The sequence below is a fragment of the Trichechus manatus genome, unplaced genomic scaffold (assembly GCF_000243295.1).
Source record: "Trichechus manatus latirostris isolate Lorelei unplaced genomic scaffold, TriManLat1.0 scaffold00030, whole genome shotgun sequence".
NCBI classification, from domain to species: domain Eukaryota; kingdom Metazoa; phylum Chordata; class Mammalia; order Sirenia; family Trichechidae; genus Trichechus; species Trichechus manatus.
In genome coordinates, this window is record NW_004443966.1 from 2,059,114 (window position 1) to 2,080,933 (window position 21,820).

The window sequence follows — 21,820 nt, forward strand, 5'->3', positions numbered from 1 at the left end:
GGGGGGGGGGGCGGCAGTGTGATGATGCTGCTCAGGGAGGCCTGAACTGTCTAGTGTAGAAGACAACAGGCAAGGCCTCTAGCACCAGATGGAACAGCTGCTCAGCTCACGCTGGTTTTTCTCTGGGCCTGTGGCTGTTATGAGCCCTTCAGCTTTAACTTTTCTGAAAAGAGTTTCTGTCAGCTTTCTACCTGTCAGATTCTCTGGCCACGTTCCTGCTGCGGCTTGGACTTTGGGCTGTAAGGCTCTGCCACTCTTCGACTCCTAGCATGAGGGAAATCCGATTGGCTTGGGCTACCTGGCCTTTGGAGAGCAGCTCCACACCTTGGCCTGGCACCACTGTGCCCTCAGGCCTGTCCCACAGACTCCAGGCCCAGATTTACAGCCTCTTGGATTCCTTTGTGCTCTGACTATCCATTGCACTGATTGTATCACATGAATTAGTCCCCTTTTCCTAACCTAAGGTCACAATTAGCTTAGCCACTTTGGTAAACTACAGGTTGTGTGTGAAATTCATTTTGCATATGTGCCCGTGTCCCATGTAGACACAGTATTTTTCTGCACCAAATTGATAGACGTGGTATGTGCTAGACAGATGCTTCAAAGAGGAATATAAATAGCTAATGTTTGTTGAGTACTTTCAATGTGCCAGGCCTAGTACTTTCCATGCATTATCATAGTTACTTCTCCCAAGAACTGTATGACATAGGTACTGTTATTCTTTCTGGGAGTGCCTGGCTAGTGCAAACAGTTAAGCACATGACTACTAACTGAAAGGCTGGTAGTTCTAACCCACCTAGCGATGCCTCAGAGGAAAGGCCTGGCGATCTGCTTCAGAGAGGTCCCAGCCATGAAAACCATAGGGAGCACAGTTGTACTCTGAAACACGAAGTCACCGTGAGTTAGACAGCAACTGGTACTAGTATTATTCTTTCTATTTTACAGAAGAAACTGAAGCTTAGAGAGGTTAAATAGCATTCTTAAAACTTTAAGAATTGGTAAATGTGGGAGCCAGGATTTGACACCAGGAAGTCTAATTCCAGAGTCTGTGAGTCATGCTGAAGCTGGCATTATACTGAAAAATGTTGAATGTATGTATGAGCTCTATATCCGTGAAGAAGCTGGAGTAAGAAAAAGGCATTGGTTGATTCCCCAGGTCCTAATGTTTCACCTTGCCAGGAGGGAATGATGACTCCACGCTGTCACACCTTGGGAGGGGGCGATCCTTAGAGAATGGGTGACTTATCCAAGCAAGGTAATACATCTGAGACCTGCCAAAGGCCTTAAGAAAAGGAAGCTGAGGACCAGGACCTTTAAAAAACTTGGCTACCGGGTGTCACACAGGTTTCATAAAAGAGCCACGATAGCACAGCCACCACTAGAGGGCTCCGCAGGCTGCGCCCCCAAGCCGCCCTCTGGTGGTGGTGCCGACTAGAGCGTAGTGTCGAGTCTGGGCCTTCAGGGACAAACAGGCGTGTGCGAGACACCTGGGACTCTTCGGATCAGCCAGCAATGAGAGGGGTGGATGATAGGATCAGACTAAGAACTTATTGTCAGAATGAGACATCCTTTCAAGGAGGAAAGGATCAGTCCCCCACTCTTCATTTAACATCTGGGAGTAGAGTGGGCGTTTTGTTATAGTCTTCACAGAGAACTAGGAATAAAATTATGCCACAAAAAACCCCGCAGACACCTAATAAAGTTACACAAAATCTTGGGTGGGGATTCAAGCCAGACCCAGAGAATCCTGAGTGAAGACAGCAGGTGCTTCTTAAATTGTATGTCTACCGCTCTAGGTATGTCCCAACCCTCCGCCATTGAGTCCATTCCAACTCATAACAACCCCTTAGGGTTTCCAAGGCCGTAAATCTCTACGGAAGCAGACTGCCACATCTCTCTCCCGTGGAGCCACTGGTGGTTTCGAACCCCCAACCTTTCAGTTCACAGTACAGCACTTTAACCACTGTGCCACCAGGCTCCTTTCTGGGTATGTAGTCCTCTACTGAAGACACACAAATCCCCAGAATCAGTGTGGCTCATTTTCTCAGAGCTTCAGTTTAGTTCAGTGGGAAGGAATGTAAAACATTATAATTTTCATGAATTTTTAAGATAATACACTAGATGTCACAAAATTTGAGCTTTTATTTCCCAACTCGGAAGAGGGTAAGTTTGAAAAATATTGATATAGTAGCAAAAACAAAAAAATCCTGTGTTGGAGTCAGAAGAGCTGGGAATTCAAACCTGTTTCCATCTCTCAGGTCTCTGGGTAGTGCAAACAGTTTGCACTCATCTACTAACCTACAGGTTGGCAGTTCAAACCCACCCAGAGGCATCGTGGAAGAAAGACCTGGCAGTCTGCTTCCATAAAGATTACAACCAAGAAAATCCCATGGAGCAATTCTACCTCTGTAACACATGGGGTCACCCTGAGTTGGACTCAGCTCAGCAGAAACAAGTTGTTGTTGTTTTTTTTTTAATTTGATTTCCATCTCTATAACAATGGTGAAACTTACCTACCTCACAGGGCTGTTGTAAAGAACAACACTGAAAGTAATATGTAAACCACAGAAATGCTACACACATATAAAAAGAATCTACAAGGTGGATTGTGAGCACTTCAAAGGTAGACAGACTATGTTTTATTTATCCCAGTATTACAGGACACAATTCCTGACTCCCAGGTGTTTAATATATATCTGTTGAATTCAGTAGTTACCTAACCTTAACATTCTTAACCCAGCACATTATAGCATTGTCTTAGTTTTCCAGTGCTGCTGTAACAGAAATACCACAAATGGATGGCTTTAACAAACAGAAATTTGTTCTCTCACAATTTAGAAGGCTAGTAGTCTGAACTCAGGGCGCCAGCTCCAGGGGAAGCCCTTCTCTCTCTGTCGGCTCTGGAGTGAAGGTCCTTGTCATCAATCTTCCCCTGGGTCTAGGAGTTTCTCAGCTCAGGGAGCCTGGGTCCAAAGGACGCACTCCGCTCCCAGCTATCCTTTCTTGGTGGTAGGAGGCCTCTCTCCTCTCTGCTCGCTTCTCTCTTTTATATCTCAAAAGAGATTGACTCAAAATACAGCCTAATCCTGTAGATTGTGTCCTGCCTCATTAACATAACTGCCTCTGATCTTGTCTCATTAACATCAAAGAGGTTATGATTTACAACATATAATTACATCAGATCACAAAATGGAGGACAACCACACAATACTGGGAATCATAGCCTAGCCAAGTTGACACACATTTTTGGGGGGACTCAATTCAATCCATAACAACCATTTTGCTCTCTTATATCTATAAGCCTTTCCTCCTTTATGGAACTGTAAACTTTTTATACTTTCCAGACTGTAGCATATGTATTGATCATGTGTTTTTTGTGCCTGATACATAGTAGTATCGATCAAAGAAACTAGAAATAAATAAGATCTGGTCCCAATTGGAAGTAGTTTACATTCTGTGGGGCAGAGAGACATATTAACATATAATAATTATACATGATGCTGAGTTCTAAAATATAGACATGTCCACTAATGCTCTGGTGATACAGTGGAGGGAGGGATTGGCTCTGCTCAAGGTAAAAGAGCTGTTTGGATAAGGCCTGTTGGCTGGCATTTGAATCGGGTCTTGTTGGAGTTCAGTAGGCAGAGCCTGATTGGCTGGCATTTGAATCGGGTCTTGCTGGAGTTCAGTAGGCAGAGCATGATTGGCTGGCATTTGAATCGGGTCTTGCTGGAGTTCAGTAGGCAGAGCATGATTGGCTGGCATTTGAATCGGGTCTTGCTGGAGTTCAGTAGGCAGAGCATGATGAGTCAGGTAAAGAGAATGCCATGAGCACCAGTGTGGAGTCATGGAAGAGTGCACGGGACGAGAGAATGAAGCACAGCCCAGTAGTTTGCTCAGTGCTCAGATCCTTAATGGAGTGTATGGGGCGGGGAGAAAAGGGAAGGGAGACACAAGTCCATCTTACAAAATGTGGCTTTATGTTCTTCATTATGATTATTCTATCAAAGGAAGATGAGGCCTAAACTAGGTTTCCCCCTTGGTAAATATCGGCTAAGTGCTTAGAGTGCATATTTCATTACTACAAATTATGGTGGTCTACCAGACATAGAAAAGATCGGTTCTACTCTATTCTCCTTTTTCATTTTTCCTTAAAAATAAAAACAAATTATTTCCTTTACCTCTTTTCTCTTGATCATTACTTCTTCTGCCTTCTCCCATTGCAAACTTTTTGCCTTTAGGAGATGACAGTAGAAAATGCAATAACCTACATGGTGTTATTCAAAGGGACAACGAAGGCTCGTTGTTGTGTGCCATCGAATCGATTCCGACTCATAGCGACCCTACAGGACACAGCAGAACTGCAACACAGGGTTTCCAAGGCTGTAATCTTTACAGATTGCCAGTTTTTTCTCCCTTGGAGCTGCTGGTGGGTTCGAACCGCCAACCTTTCGGTTAGCAGCTGAGCACGTAGTCATTGTGCCACCAGGGCCCCTTTTAAGGAAGGCTTTACACACCCAAAAATCTTCTTCCTCCATATGAGAAAGTGCTATCATTTATGATTAATTTCTTTGGACTAAGCTGTTGTCTTTAAAATGGGTGTCGTCCTAGAAGGGCTGATCTATGAAGACACAATGCTGTAATGTGACTGAGTTTTCAGTCTTCCAACAGTATTACACTTGCGGGGGGCGGCGGGGGGCACTAAGGTAAAAGAGTAATAAAAGAGGAAGCAAGATTACAGAAGAGGGAGGCTGGGGGTTCAAAAACAAGTACACATTGGCCAATTTGAATAGATTTTCTCAATTCCAAGAGTATACCTAAGGATGATATGAAATTGTGAGTTCTATTACGGCACTATGTCACTACGACAATGGTCTGTTAAGGTAAAATAGCCTAACCAGACACTGGGCAAGGAAGCAGGCTGTTAACAGTACTGTCACTTCCTGGCTATGTGACCTGTGTATAGAAGCCATTCTTTCAGTCCTTCTACTTATCTCCGAGGGTTAATGGGATAAAGTTCACATAATGTACTTGCTTCTTCAAGGGAAAGGCATTATGAAAACAAATGCCAGGTTCTGCTTTGATTTCACTTCACAATTTTCCACTGTTGGTACCATAAACATGTTTATGTTGTGACCTGCAATTCTCTGTATGTTAAAGAAGGTTCAAATTAATGTCATCTGCCTGAATTTAAAAGGAAGCGTTTATATTTATTTGGGACCAAAGAATCCCAAGTAGAAATTTGATGTCTTGGAAAATCAGGCTGGCAGCAACTATGAACAGAAGCAGTTAAATAAAAACATATTAACCATAAAAGTGACAATAAAAAGACATCAGTGGTAACCCTACAATGAAGAAGTCTATGCTGGTGCAATCTGAACTGATAGGGCCTAATCAATAATCCACAAATTCTGTCATTCCTCAGTCCAAGACACATGTAAGTGCCTACTATGCACAAATTATTATGTTGGAACCTCAGAAAGATTTATAAAAAGTAGTATAAGTACAGTATTGTTCTCGTCTTCAAGATGATCAGTTCATAATCTAATTGGAACAATAGACATATTAGCCCATTCATATTTTTTTAAGAGAAATAAAAATACAAGGGACAAATAAAAAAGTAGATGTTTGATAAGATAACTTACTGGACTATTAATTTTATTTTTGTTCTCTTTATATTTTCCCTCCCCTCAATTCCAAGCAGGCTTCAAGAGAGTTTTACGTTACTAGGCAGAATTAAGTTGTCTAATAGCATCTCCCTTGGACAACTCTGGGGGTACCATTCACATTGTAAATGAAGCTTCCTGGAACACAACTCCTTAGAATGTACGTCAGTGTTATCCCTGGAGTTGTGGCTAGGGAAGGCAACTAGCCTTCCAAGTTTCTTGCTCCTAGAGTGGATTTTGCTAGGAGGTTAAATGTTAAGGGCATCTGGGAAGAGAGGGAAAGAAAGCAAGAGAGAAGGAAGGAGGGGTTGTGGGCAGGTGGAATTGTAGAGAAATAAAAAATTTCCCCAAATTGGAAAGGAGTCAAAGTTTGGAGTTCCAGTAGTGGGGACACCAGCCTTGCTTCCTAGGAGTACCCCAGGGAGATGGCCAAACCTCAGATGGGTGGATGGTGCCTCTAGGGAGTCTGGGTCCCCTTGCCCCTCATGGAGTTGCCTGCCTTTCAGAGCCATGTATGCTTAAACACTGAGGATGTCAAAGTCAACCTTCCCCCAATTTCTAGGCCCAACATAAATCTCTCAGACTCTAGTGCAGTCCCACCTAGGGAGGAAAGCTCAATAATAACTGAGGTTGGGTTTCCTTGTACTTCAGCGTAATTAGGCTAGGTTCACTTAAGTCTGGGGTAATTTAATTTGATTTAAAGAAAATAAATGTGACACTTCCCACACACCCAAATTTGTAGTTCCACCACTTGTCTGTCAGTTTATCGTACCGTGGTGGCTTGTGTGTTGCTGTGATGCTGGGAGCTATGCCACCGATATTTCAAATACCAGCAGGGGCACTCATGGTGGAAAGGTTTCAGCGGAGCTTCCAGACTAAGACAGACTAGGAGGAAGGACCTGGCAATCTACTTCCAAAAAATTGGCTGGTGAAAACCTTATGAACAGCAGCGAAACATTGTCTCATACAGTGCTGAAAGATGAGCCCCTTGGGTTGGAAGGCACTCAGAATGCGACTGGGGAAGAGCTGCCTCCTCAAAGTAGATTCGACCTTAATGACGTGGATGGAGTCAAGTTTTCGGGACCTTCATTTGCAGATGTGGCATGACTCAAAATGAGAAGAAACAGCTGTAAACATTCATTAGTAATTGGAACGTGGAATGTATGAAGTATGAATTAAGGAAAATTGGAAGCCATGAAGAATGAAACGGAAGGCTTGAAGATCAATATCCTAGGCATTAGTGAGCTGAAATGGGCTGGCATTGGCCATTTTGAATCAGACAAACATTAGTCTACAATGCCAAGAATGACGAATCAAAGAAGAACGACGTCTATTTCATCATCAAAAAGAACATTTCAAGATCTATCCTGAAGTACAATGCTGTCAGTGATAGGATAATATCCACACACCTACAAGGAAGACCAGTTAATATGACTATTATTCAAATTTACGCACCAACCACTAATGACAATGAAGAAGAAAATAGAGATTTTTACCAACTTCTGCAGTCTGAAATGGAGCAAACATGCAATCAAATACATTTATAATTACTGGTGATTGGAATGTGAAAGTTGGAAACAAAGACGAAGGATCCGTAGTTGGAAAATATGGGCTTGGTGATAGAAACAATGCCGGAGATCGCATGATAGAATTTTGCAAGACCAACGACCTATTCATTGGAAATACCTTTTTTCAACAACATAAATAGCAACTCTACATATGGACCTCACTGGTTGGAATACACAGGAATCGAATCAACTGCATCCGTGGAAAGAGACAATGGAGAAGCTCAATATCATCAGTCAGACTAGGCCAAGGGCCGATTGTGGAACACACCATCAATTGTTCTATGCAAGTTCAAATAGAAGCTGATGAAAATTAAAACAAGCCCACAAGAGCAAAAGGATGACCTTGAATATATCCCACCTGAATTTAGAGAATATCTCAAGAAAAGATTTGATGCATTGAACACTAATGATAGAAGACCAAAGGAGTTGTGGGATGACATCAAGGACATTGTCATGGATTGAATTTGTCCCCCCAAAATGTGTGTCAACGTGGCTACTAAATGATTCCCAGTATTGTGTGACTGTCCACCTTTCTGTCATCTGATGAGACTTTCCTATGATGTTAATGAGGTGGGATTAGAGGCAGTTATGTTAATGAGGCAGGACTCAATCTACAAGATTAGGCTGGGTTTTAAATGAATCTCCTACAAGATATAAAAGAAAGAAGCAAGCGGAGAAACAGGGGGATCTCATACCACCAGGAAAGCAGTGTTGGGAAGAGAGTGCGTCCTTTGACCCGGGGTCCCTGCACCTAAGAAGCTCCTAGACAGAAGACTGATGATAAGGACCTACCCCCAGAGCTGACAGAGAAAGAAAACCTTCCCCTGGAGCTGGCACCCTGAATTCAGAATTCTAGCCTCCTAGACGGTGACAGCATAAATTTCTCTTTGTTAAAGCCATCCACTTGTGGTATTTCTGTTACAGCAGCACTAGATGACTAAAACACCAGCCGATATAGTAACTCCCTTCTTTGCCTGTTGATCCAGAGGCATGAGGAGCCCAAAGTGGCCGGGTGGCATTCTTAACTTCAGGTTCAATGGAATTAGTGTTGTTCTCCAGGTGATGCATTTCTCCCTTTGGAAATAAGACCTCTAGACCCACAGAGCACGGGGTCACGGGGACAGGAAGCCAACATTTTGCAAGTGGGTCACTAGGGGTAATAGTGAAGCGGCTTTCATAGAGGAAGCGCGACTGAGCTGGAGCGTGAGGGAAGGGAAGGAATTTATAAAGGTGTAAGGAAGAGTGGAGACAAGTCAAAAGAAAAATCAGCGGAACAGAAGCAGGAAAATGAGGACACTCTTGAAGAGACAGAGGAGACTGGCCTAACTGGAGTGAAAGCTGATGATGAAGGTTATATAGAACACTCTTTGCTGTTGAGTTGATTGCAACTCATAGCAACCCTACAGGACAGAGTAGAACTGCCCCGTAGGGTTTCCAAGGAGCGTTTGGTGGATTCGAACTGCTGACCTTTTGGTGAGCAGCCGTAGCTCTTAACCACTGCACCACCAGGGCTCCACAGGTTATATGGGGGTGCCAAATTCCAAGTCTGTTGGAGGCCAGTCTGAAGAGTGTGCTTCTACCCTCACCATAGTCTTTATGTCACCCTGTATATTTGAGAAGAGGAAGAAGTCTTCTTGTCTTAGGCTGGGTTCTCTAGAGAAGCAAAACCAGTAAAGTGTATAAATACATATATAGAAAGAGATTATATCAAGGAAACAGCTCACGTGATTGTAGAGGCTAGAACGTCCCAAGTCCGTGGATCAAGGTAGAGGCCTCTTCCAAGTCACACAGCTGCAGAAGCTGGCAAGCCCTAGATCAGAAGGTCGGAGAGCAGGGCTCCCACTCACAGGCTGTGCAGATCGACGAATCCCAGGTTCGGCAGATAAGCTGATGGCTCAAGTCCCAAGAGCGGGAGATGAGACGACAGGAAGCAGCCGCAGGATCCAGAGGGAGCAAAAAGCCAGAACGTCTGCTTATATACAGATTCGGGCCACACCGCCAAGGAGACTGCCTTTCATCTGATTAGCTACTCACAGTATATTCAATCATGGGAGTGATTACATTAAAACACGGAGAATCATGGCCCAGCCAAGTTGACACACAATCTTAACCATCACACTTCTGTAAACTTTCTTCACATAGACCTCAGGAGTCAACCTGCCTTTCCTTGGGTATATCTATTTTCTGCGCCCTTTTTTGTCCATAAATATGTTTATTCTGAGGAGCTTTCTATCTCCCTTCGTCCTTCCCACCCCCACCCCCCGCCCCAACCCCCACCTGAAGTTATGCTAAAGGAGCACGATGGTTGGTGTTAATATGTTTTTAATTTTCTTTTTCTATTTATAGGGCCTCTAGTAGTGTCTGTAGTGTCGTTCTCCTGGGTTGGCCATGTCTCAGGTTGCCTGCCATATCCACAGTCCCCTTCTAGGCTTCCTTCTATAGCTGCCTTCTAAGGGCTCTGTTGACATAGCTTCTGTACTTCTCTCTGTAACCCTGGCCCCTGATTAGAACAGGGCTCAGTATCTGACACAAGGGCATCCAAACCACTGGCTAGACAGTAGCCTAGGAGCTGGATGAACAGGAGCTTTGCCCAAGGAAGAGATTAGTACTTAATTAAGCAAATGTATTCCTTTCCTGGAAAATTTGAATATGATAAAGAGAGAGGATTAGGAAGTTGACGGTGGAAACAGTAGCTGAAAGACACTCTGAGAAGGCTGACCTCAGAAACCACAGACAACAGCAGCCAGTAGAGGCAATGAGTAAGCAGAAACTGAAAAGACGTACAGAACGGAAGCTAAGATAGTTGCTTAGTAATGGCGGGAGCAGTGGATCCCAGGATTGACAGGAACTGAGTGGGTTTTCTGGTGGAGCATCAGAGAAAGGGAACACAAATGAGGAGGACAGGCCTTGGGGAAATCCAGAATTACCGCCCAGAAATTTAGGAACAGGCATGCAGGTGGCTTCATAGAGCCTGGAAGAGAGTTAGGAAACTGAAAGTTCATTTAGCTTCCAGTGAAGTTCTAGCAACTGATTTATCTTTTCAGACCCTCAGAAACAGGTCTCCACTTCTCCCTTACTCTGGTGTAAATCTCTGTTCCTCCAAAAGTCTTACACATACAGTTATGGTGCTGATAACCCGAAGGGATCAATCACATGTGAAGAATTGTATTCTCTGTGAAGTCTTCCTCCTCCATTCCCCACCACACCCCAACCTAGGCTAAGTTGTCTCTCTTCTGTGGTACTATAGCTCCTTGCAAGGAGCCCTAGTGGTGCAGTGGTTAAGAGCTCAGCTGCTACCCGAAAGGTTGACAATTCGAACCCACCAGCCGACCCGCAGGAGAAAGATGTGGCAGTCTGCTTCCATAAAGATTACAGCCTTGGAGCAGTTCTACTCTGTCCTACAGGGCTGCTATGAGGCAGAATCGACATGGCAAAGGGTTTGTTGTTGTTTTTTTACAGCAGCTTGCATATCCTTATGTCACTGACATGATCTCATTACACAGTAATTGTAGGCTTACTTGTGTATTTCTGTTGTATCTACCCTCCCCACCCCGGCTCCTAGTACTGTGAACTATTTGAAGTGACAAGTATGCTTTTATTTTTCTGCGTATCTCCAACATATAGCATACCAAAAAAAAAAAACAAAAAAAAAAACACCAAACCTGTTGCCATCCAGTCGATTCCAACTCATAGCAACCCTACAGGACAGAGTAGAACCGTCCCATAGGGTTTCCAAGGAGCGACTGCTGGATTCAAACTGCCAACCTTTTGGTTAGCAGCCAACCTCTTAACCACTGTGCCACCAGGGCTCCAACAGGTAGCATACTCCCTACCATAAAGTAGCCAAGCAATAAATGTTTGTTGGCTTGAGTTACTGAATTAGAGAAAGCTCCTTTTATCTAGGCCAAGAAAAAAAGCAGAATGCAAAAAAAACCAGACTGGGCTCATAAGTGAGTAAACCATCCGCCCATCCCGGCCCCACCATTTCACAGTTACGTGATCTCAGGCAAGTTCTTCACCTCTCCGAACCTCAGTTTTCTAACTGGTAAAAACGGGGATAACATTCCCTCACACAGTCGTACAGAGGCTTTAATGAAAACTATTTGTGAAAATACCCAGCACAATGCCGTACACACAGTAAGAGCCAAGTACCTGTGAATTCTCCTTCATCTCTATTCCTGGGGAGGTGGAAGGCGTGAAGGCAGAGGGCAGGGGCCCTGACAGCACCAGGAGCCCTGAAGCCCCAAAGTGAGAAGCAGCATAGCGACTACCAAATCTGGAAAAGCGAGGTCACTAAAAGCTAGGCTGCGCCTGAGGCAGCTGCTGCAGGAGACGGCTTGACCACAGCACGCGGGACGTTCAGCCTCTGCTCGTCTGACACTGGTACAGAGCAGACAGTGAGACAGGTATGTCTTAGTCGTCTAGTGCTGCTGTAACGGAAGTACCACAAGTGGGGGCTTTAAAGAAGAGAATGTGTTCTCTCACAGTTCAGGAGGTGAGAGGTCTGAACCCAGAGCAACAGCTCTAGGGGAAGACTGCCCGCTCTGGGGAAAGATCCTTGTCTCTTTCAGATTCCATAACCCCAACATTCCTCGTTCCTGAGTTCCTTGGTGATCTTCATGTGCTATCTGTCTTCCCGTTGGTGCTTGCTTCTGTGTCTAATCTGCTCTTTTTCTAACTCAGAAGTGATTAGATTTAGAATGAACCCTACACTGATATGGCCTTATTAACATAAAGAAAACCCTACTAGGTATGTTGTTGTGAGGTGCCCTCCAATCCATTTTGACTCATAGAGGTCCCATGTGACAGAGAAGAACTGCCCCATAGGGTTTTCTAGGCTGTCATCTTGGGAACAGATCACCAGGTCTTTCTCCTGAGGAGCCACTGGGTGGGTTTTAACCGCCAGCCTTTTGGTGAGCAGCCAAGTGCTTAACCATTGCGCCACCAGAGCTCCTTATTCACTGGTATAGGGGTTAGGATTCCACATATATTTTGGGAGGACACAATTTAATCCATAATAGGCAACACTGGATGGTAAGGCCAGAGTAGAACTGTTCCATTGGGTTTCCAAGGAGTGGCTGGTGGATTTGAACTGCTGACCTTTTGGTTAGCAGCCAAGCTCTTAATCACTGTACCACCAGGGCTCCTCCATAAAGATGACAGCCTAGGAAACCCTATGGGGCAGTTCTACTGTGCCATACAGGGTTGCTATGAGTCCGAATCGACTCGAAGGCACAAAACATCAACAACAACATTCCTCCTGAGGTCCCTAAAGAAAGCCACAAATGAGACCAGCTACTCTTTTCAGGGACTTAAAAGCCCAGATAACATGAGGTCAGGGTGTATGCTTTCTAGCTACTCTAGGCAGGGATTCTCTAAGTCAGTATTAGAGGCTGTTACGGTTAGTTCACCACGTATCCTACTCAGTAGACAGGGGACTGAGGTATGGCAGGGATGGGGGTAGAAATCCCAAACCGGATGAACTTGTTAGCTAAATTTTTCTGATTGAAAATGTCACAAATGTCGCTGATCCCTGCCTACTGTGTCACGTTTGTTATCAGGTGGGAAAAGTGGCTAAAAGATTAGAGCTCTTTTGTAACCAGTGTCTCTCCCTCCCATAAGAGAACACTTTTAAACAACTGAATAGATTACCCAGTCTCTTTTAAAAGGCAAGTGACTCAAAGCCATATAGATACTCCTTCCCACTACAAGCTGATGAAAGCTTTTAGCATTTTGAATCCCCTCAGAGACATTGTTGGCGTAGAGAGTCAATTTTCTTTCTGTGTCACAGATACTGCTACCGAGTATCTTCTAAACTGTTTTGAAATAAAAAAGGTAAGAACATAGCTTACTACTCACAAATAAATTATATTTAATGTGGTTTTGAAAGAGTTAATTTAAAAATCCTACACATGAAGATTAAATTAAGATGTCAGATGGAAGGAAACTTACCTCTTTCTTCCTGTATCAAATCTCATAAAATGACTCAAAAGGTTAAGAGAGAGAGATGGGGGAGATGGAGAGGGAATTAATTAGTAATCAGACTGGGGACAAAGAGCGCCATCAACGTGTCAGAAATTTTTAGGAGATGACATAGGACCTTGGAGAAACAAACTAGAGGACTACACCACAAAGACTCATAGACCTCAGACTGTAGAGGAGGCAGAAACAACCTAAAGGAAGCATCAAGCTCGTAGACAGCAGATTCAGTGACAGGAGGGGGTCCTAGGGTAATGGCCAAAGTGATTAATGGAGACATTGCATTTGGAACAGCTGGAATTCCAGACCCCTTCCTTCTCCCGCTAGTGCTCGTCCACAGATTGAAGCCCTGAGCACGCGGTCATAGGACCCAAAAAACACAATGGTAGCAATGAATCCCAGGAGGGAGAGGGTGACTCCTCATTCTGAACATAAACTACTGCACACTGTGCCCAGCAGTACGTCCTTCCCTTCCCTTCCCCGATAGTCCCCAGGGCAACCCACGTTTAACAGAGCTGGACAGCCAACAGGGATTCCCATGTACAAAGTACAAGAATAATCAAACAAGGATACAGGTTTGTAGATGCACCAAACTCAGTAAATGGAAGAAATGATGCCTTAGGAAAGAGAATTACTAAAGGAGGGAAAAACATAAGTATAAATTTATAAAATTTATCTTGTAATTTTAAGATAGTATAACATATATAAGTATTAACGTATAACAATTATTCACAGAGAGACTCAGGATTTTTTTCATCCATGAAAGTGAAGAAACAGTGATCTTAGAAATTAAAAACATGATTTTTGAAATTAAAAAAAAAACTCAGTAAGTGTGTATCTCCAAGAGAATCTCTTAGAAAGAATGACTACAGGATGATCTTCAACAAAATAGATAATAAATGCAAGAAAGATGAAGATGTGGTGATCAAGAAACAGTGGAGACAAAAGAAACCTATTAACTTGTAGCTGTCTAAATATGGCATATGTTAAAATATTGGTAACATGAAATTAAAATCTAGGTCAAAGTTTGGCAAACATTTTCAGTAAAGGGCCACCTAGTAAGTATTTTTGGCTTTGTGGTCCATACGGTCTTCGTCACATCTATTCAGCTCTGCTATCATAGTGTCAAAGGAGTCACAGACAATATGTAAATGAATGAGCATGCATGTTTTCCAATAAAACTTTATTTACAAAAAGAAGCAGCAGGCTGGATTTGGGCTATAGGCCAACTAGTGTTCTAGATGCTTGCAACTTAAAGATGGCAGGGACAAGGCAAGATGGAGAGATAGGAGAGGAAAATCTAAAAGCACAGTAACACACACGCACACACGCCAGATTGCAGGAGAAAGTCAAACCATCAACAATCACAATATATAACAAGTGGATACAATTTCTTCAATAAAAACAGAGAATCTCAGATTAAGTAAAAAACAAACAATAAAACAACATATCCAGTTATAAGCTATTTAGAAGAAATACATCTAAAAGATAAGAAATGTGGCTACATTAATATTAGACAAAAAATAATTTAAGATGAAAAGGATTTGTCGAGATAAAGAAAGGTCATTCGTACTGATGAAAGATACAATTCCACAAGTAGCTGTATTAGTAACGAACTTTTATAAATCTAACCATCTAACATCTAAAGCCATGTTTAAAGCAAAAAAAAAAAATAGAAATATAAGTAGAAATGAAAAATACACAGCCATTTTGGAAGACCTTAACACGTATTTCTTAGAAATTGACAGATCAAGTAGGAAAAAGTAAGAGTGCAGAGGGTTTGAATGACACAATTAACAAACTTGACTGATTGGGTCTAAAGGACTTTGTACACAATAAACAGTGAATGCACAACCTTTCAATCACACATGGAGCGTTAACTGTGCTAAAACACACAGAAAATGTTAATGAGTTCCCAAACGAGATCATTTAGGTCACGTTCTTTTTTTTTTAAATTGTACTTTAGATGAAGGTTTACAGAGCAAATTAGTTTCTCTTTGAAAAATTAATCCACATATTGTTTTGTGACATTGGTTGCCAACCCAACGACATTTAAACACTCTCCCTTCTTGACCTTGGGTTCCCTATTACCAGCTTTCCTGTCCCCTCCTGCCATCTCATCCTTGCCCCTGAGCTGGTGTGCCTATTTAGTCTCGTTTTGTTTTATGGGGCTGTCTAATCTTTGGCTGAAGGGTGAACTTCAGAAGTGACTTCAGTACTGAGTTAAAAGGGTGTCTGTGGGCCATAATCTTGGGGTTTCTCCAGTCTCTGTCAGACGGGTAAGTCTGGTCCTTTTTTGTGAGTTAGAATTTTGTTCTACATTTTTCTCCAGCTCTGTCCAGGACCCTCTATTGTGATCCCTGTCAGAGGAGTCGGTGGTGGTAGCCGGGCACCATCTAGTTGGACTGGTCTCAGTCTGGTGGAGGCCGTGGTAGTTGTGGTCCGTTAGTCCTTTGGACTAATCTTTCCCTTGTGTCTTTGATTTTCTTCATTCTCCGGTGCTCCAGACGGGGTGGGACCAGTGGAGTATCTTAGATGGCCACTCACAAGCTTTTAAGACCCCAGATGCTACTCACCAAAGTAGAATGTAGAACATTTTCTTTATAAACTATGTTATGCCAATTGAGCTAGATGTCCCCCGAGACCATGATCCCCAGCCTCTGCCCAGTAATCTGGTCCCTCAGGGAGTTTGGATGTGTCAAACCCTGTCGATTTAATCTCCTAAACTTCCCCCAAGCCCGTCTGTATCCTGCTTCCTGTCTGAGCTGCTCTCAGACCCTGTCTGGACCTCTGGAGAGTCTCCTGCTGGGCCGTCCTATACCTTTGCCTCCCTCCAAACCAACTGAATCGGGGTCTTTGGAGGTGGGGCCCAGGTGTGGCCTCTTTGCAAACCCTCAGTGATTCCCAGCCAGCCATTCTGTGCACAGCAGCTGGGATAATCGTTGTGAAACACGTAGGTAAGTCTCTCTTTTGTCCTTTGTACTATTATTGTATGTTTTACTTCTCTACATTTGATTAACCCACACGAATTTATTATCATTGTGTTTAAAACAGTCAATATTGTTTTATATTATCCATATATATGTGTTTCATGAACTCTTCATTCCTTCATGCACGTCTGCGCATCCATCTGGGATCGTTTTCCTTTAGCCTGAAAACCTTCTATCAATATCTCTTGTAGTGTGAGTCTGCTTGCAATAAACTCCCTCAAATGCACGTTTTTGCCTTCACTTTTATAGGCAGTTCTCACCGGGTTTAGGGTTCGAGATTGGCAGTTATTTTTTCTTTCAGCACTTAAACATGAGATTTTGTTACCTTCTGGCTTCCGTAAGGTCTGTGGAAAAGTGTTACGTCTCGTCGTTGCTTCTTTGAAGGTAATGTGTCTCTTTTTCTCTGTTTTTGAAATTTTCTCCTTTTCTGTGGGTTCCAGCTATTTGACTGTGATGTGCCTAAGTGTCGTCTCCTGTGCTTTTATCCTGCTCGGACTTCCCTTTATTTTTTTTTTGTGCTTTAGGTGAAAGTTGACAGAGCGAATTAGTTTCCCATTGCAATAGCGCGTACAGAAAGTGTTTCATGACCTTGGTTTCATTCCCCACAATGTGTCAGCACTCTCCCCATTTCGGTCGGCCCTGGTTTCCTCATTTTCTTTCCTCCTGATTATCTACCCCTTCCTGCCTTCTCATAAGTGATTGCTCTAAGGAGGACATTCTTCTCGGGTGTTATTGTTTATCTTATGTGCTTCTCTATTGTTTGGCTGGGAGGTGGTTTTCTAACATTCTTGAACCTGAGTTTTATGTCTTTCACTAATTTCAAAATTTTTTTGGTCACTTGTGTCTTTTAAAATAATTGTGCCTCTTCTGTTTTCTCTCCACTTCTTTTATAGGATTCCAGTTACATGTGTATTAGACTATTCATCTGTGTCCCATATATCTCTTAGGCTCTGTTCTCTCCTTTCTCCTTGTGCGTTAGTTTGTATTTGATTTCTTTTGTGTGTGTGTAGTGTTCCAATAAAACTTTATTTGAAATCTGAATTTCATATACTTTTAATATATTGTGAAATATTACTTTTCCTTTTATTTGTATTTGATTTCATTTTGACTTAATACTGTCCTCAGCATTGTCAAATCTGTTAAACCTAGCCAATGAGCTCATAAATTCAGATACTGTATTTTCATTGTTAAAATGTGTGTTTGATTCTTTTTTTTTATAGATACCAGTTCTGCATTGAGCTTTTCCATGTTTTTAGCCCATCTGTCCATCTTTTTCTCTGTGTTCTCTAAGATATTTATTATCATTTTAATCTCCTTATCTGCTAATGGAAACCGTGGTGGTATAGTGGTTAAGAGCTATGGCTGCTAGCCAAAAGGGTGGCGGTTTGAATCCACCAGGTGCTCCCTGGAAACTCTATGGGGCAGTTCTACTCTGTCTTATAGGGTCACTATGAGTTGGTTTGGGGAAAAAAAATTTATGTAGATTCTTATCTCACATCAAACAACAAAATAAATTCCAGATGGTTTGAGATAAATATAAAAAAACAAATCAAAACATAGGAAAAATAGAAGTGCATATTTATCAGACTTTTGGAGGGAGACAGCTGAAAAGCAATAGAAAGAAATAGAGAAATATTTAACTGTGTGAATATTCAAAACTTCTATTTATTTGCAAAGAAAAACCACAACCAAAATTAAGAGACCAACATAAAGTTGGAGGGAAAATCACAATTAATTTAACCGAGTTGATACAAATTTGGTGAAATACTAAGACCTAAATTAATATGCAAAGGAAATGAATTCACGGAAGAGAAGATACAAGTCTTCAACAAACAGGGAATGTCCAACCTCCCTAGTAATAAGAAAAATGCAAATTAAAATGATTTTTCATTTTTCACCTATAAATTTAACAGGTTGAAAGGCTGACAGTGCAATTCCTAATATTGGTAAGGCACCTCCATTAATTGTTGATGTAAGTGTAAATTGGCAGAAACATTTTAGAAGGTATTTTGGCAATATGTGTTAAGGACCTTAAAATTGTTTATGTCTTTTTGATCTAGTAATTATACTTCTTGAATCTATCCTATGGAAATAATCCTAAATATGAAAAAAAAACTTTATGCATAAAAATATTCATCTAAATATTATTTTAAATGGTTTTCAGCAATAAAAGAATGGCTAAGTAAAGTAGGACATCATCTCTGGATAAAATATTATATTACCATTTTATAAAGCGTATGTAATAAAGATACCTGTTATATAACCAAAAAACCCACCTCCGCTGCCAGTGAGTGGATTCCGACTCACAGCAACCCTGTAGGACAAAGTAGAACTGCTCCACAGAGTTTCCAAGTCTGTAATAGGAGTGGCTGGTGGATTTGAACTGCTGACTTCTTGGTTAGCAGCTGAACTCTTAACCACTGCGCCACTAGGGCTCCAAGCTTTATGGAAGCAGATTGCCACATCTTTCTCTTATGGAATGGGTGGTGGGCTCAAACTGCCAACCCTTTGGTTAGCAGCCGAGCGCTTTAACCACTGCGCCATCAGGGCTACTGCTGTATAATATTAAGTAAAAAGAAGGAATATAAAATTGCATTTATTGACTGATTCTTATTGGGCTAAAAAAAATAAATTGTAGAAAAAAGACTGAAAGGAAAGATAATAGGATATAATAATGGCTATGATTGAGTGAGAAGCCTGAGGGTGATTTTTGTTGGCTTGTTTCTGATTTTTTTCTAAAGAAAATGTTTTCCTTTCTGAATGGAAAAATATGACAAAATAAAAATTTTAAATGTTTATACTCCCAACATAGTTCTTTTAATCCTTTTTCCCTAAATTTTAATTAAAAAATTGCTAAATGTGATTCCTCCATGAATATCACGTTCTTCCTATCAGAGCCTGAGAACATTAGTACCTAGAAAGCGCATTTTATTACTTAAAAAGAAGCAGACAGCATACAACAGGGGAGCAGTCCCCCAGCTCAAAGCTGTCCAGTGGAGGTGGAAAAGTTGTACCCACGCCCTGCTGTGCCCCGTAGACGAGGGACTAAGAGATTATACAATACACTGGTCCCCCATCTTCTGGAAGCTGTCCTGGTGGAGACAGAGAACTGCCTCCACTTGGCATCGTGGGTAAGAGACACAAAAGGGGCCTACATCTGCTGGTCCCCCCTGACCAGGCAGACCTAGTTAGGTGGGCTGAACACTTATGCTACACGTGCCTCCACCTAGTACCATAGCTCAGGGGCCATGAAGTCTCTCGACTGGCCATTTTTATACCCCAAGGGTCACGTGACTAGGATCTATGTGACCCACTGCATGAAGCACAATGTAATTTCCCAGCCTGACTGCCCCAGGAGAGGGGCAGTCAGACACCTTGGTGCCAAGCCCAGGATTGTATCTCTTTAACCCTGCTGACATTTAGACAAACCATTAGGCTTCAGAGTGGGGGGGCGGGGCGGGGTTGGCAGTGGTTTGTTCCAAAGCCTTGAGATGCTAGCAAGGGGAGGGACAGGGAAGACATGGCCCCGGGAAAGTATGAAGGACTGCCCCTCACAGGGGAGAATCCAATTCATTTCCTTTTTCAACTTCTAGAGGCTGGACAATGAATAAGAAAGATTGAAGAAGAATCAGCGCCGTTGAATTATGGTGCTGGCAAAGAATACTGAATATCCCATGGACTGCCAGAAGAACAAACAAATCTGTCTTGGAAGAAGTACAACCAGAATGCTCATTAGAAGTGAGGATGGTGAAACTTTGTCACATGTACTTTGGACATGTTATCAGCAGGGACCAGTCCCTGGTGAAGGACATCATGCTTGGTAAAGCAGAGGGTCAGCGAAAGAGAGGGAGACCCTCAATGTCATGGTTTGAATTATGTCCCCCCAAAAATGTGTATAGCAGTTTGGCTGGGCCATGATTCCTGGTACTGTGTGATTTCCCTATGTGTTGTAAATCCTGCCTCTATGATGTTAATGAGGGAGGATGGGTGGCAGTTGTGTTAGTAAGGCAGGACCTGATCTATAAGACTGGATTGTGTCCTGAGGCAATCTCTTGAGTCATAAAAGACAGAAGTGAGCAATGAGACAGAGGGACCTCATACCATCAAGAAAGCAGTGCCAGGAGCAGAGCACATCCTTTGGACTGGGGTCCCTGCTCCGAGAAGCTCCCAGTCCAGGGGAACATTGATGAGAAGGCCGACAGAGAGAGAAAAAGCCTTCCGCTGGAGCTGATGCCCTGAATTTGGACTTTTAGCCTACTTTGACTGTGAGGAAATAAACTTCTCTTCGTTAAAACCATCCACTTGTGGTATTTCTGTTATGGCGACACTAGATGACTAACACACTCAACAAGATGGACTGACACAGTGGCTGCAACAATGGGCTCAAGCATGATAACTGTGAAAATGGCGTAGGACTGGGCAGTGTTCCGTTCTGTTGGACACAGGGTCACTATGAGCTGGAACCAACTCAATGGCACCTAACAACAGAGGCTGCCTGTGAATTCTCTGGCTCATGGCCCCTTCCTTACATTGCTTCAACTTCTGCTTCCTTTATCCTATCTTGTATTTCTGACTCTGATCCTCCTGCATCCACTCTTATAAGGACCTTTGTGCTTATACTAGAGCCCTGGTGGCCCAGTGGTTAAAAGTGTGGGTGCTAACCAAAAGGTCAGCAGTTTGAATCCACCAGTTGCTCAGTGGAAACCCTATGGGGCAGTTCTACTCTGTCCTATAGAGTCACTATAAGAATTGACTCCATGGCAACAGGATGTGCTATTTTGGCCCTCCTTGGATAATCCAGAATCATCTCAACATTTCAAGACCCTTCACATGATCATATCTGCAATCTCCCTTTTGGCATCTAAGGTAACATATTCACAGGTTCTAGAGACCAGAGCATGGGTATCTTTGGGGGCTATTATTCAGCCTACAATAGCACCTTCCTCCAGGGAGGATCTGTGTTTGCTCCTGTGAGGGTCCAGTGCAGGACCACCCCAAATACATTCATGGCTTCAGGTTCTCTGGATCACAGGTGATATAAATCCACACTACAAATCCACAGGAAGGTGCAGTGTGTGGTCCCAAATTCTCAGAGAAGACGTGAATTTCTTCTTCTTTTTTTTCCTCTTTGGAACCAAAGCAACCTTCTTTGCAGTCCCCTGGAATGGAATTTAGAGCAGATCTACTTGTTTTACCTGTAGCCTGAGGGTGTAGCCTTTAGGGCCTCAGTTTAATTTGGGAAAATCTTCTACAAGACTCCTCACCTCCCCACTTGGGATTTGACATCTCTCCCCAACACCCTGAAAGTTCACCAACACAAAATTCAAGGTTCCAAGGAATGGTACTAACCCTCGGGCCAAAAGTGGCTTTGGTGTTGTGGCTTCTCTCTGGATTTTGGCTTTCCCTTGGATTTTGGCCTGGTAGCTTCTTAAGTCCGTGTCAGTTCTTCAAGGCTCATAAGTAAATTGAAACACATATATTTTACTCAGCATTTTCAGGTATTTTCAGTCAGAGCATTAGTGCAAATAATTTGCGAGCTGTTACCTAAAATTAAATCCCCAAATAAATCCTTTATATGCATACATGTTAATTTTGCATTTTAAAATTTATAGGCAAA

At 42.7% G+C, this 21,820-nt stretch overlaps 1 protein-coding gene across 1 annotated transcript in view; it reads left to right on the forward strand.

Moving 5' to 3' along the window:
* Positions 1–21,820, forward strand: part of TEX9 (testis expressed 9) — a 120,519-nt gene that overhangs the window by 1,476 nt on the left and 97,223 nt on the right. Inside the window, exon 2 of the mRNA XM_023729851.1 lies at positions 172–239. Coding sequence (XP_023585619.1) covers positions 172–239 — 68 coding nt within the window. The remainder of the gene's footprint in view (positions 1–171; positions 240–21,820) is intronic.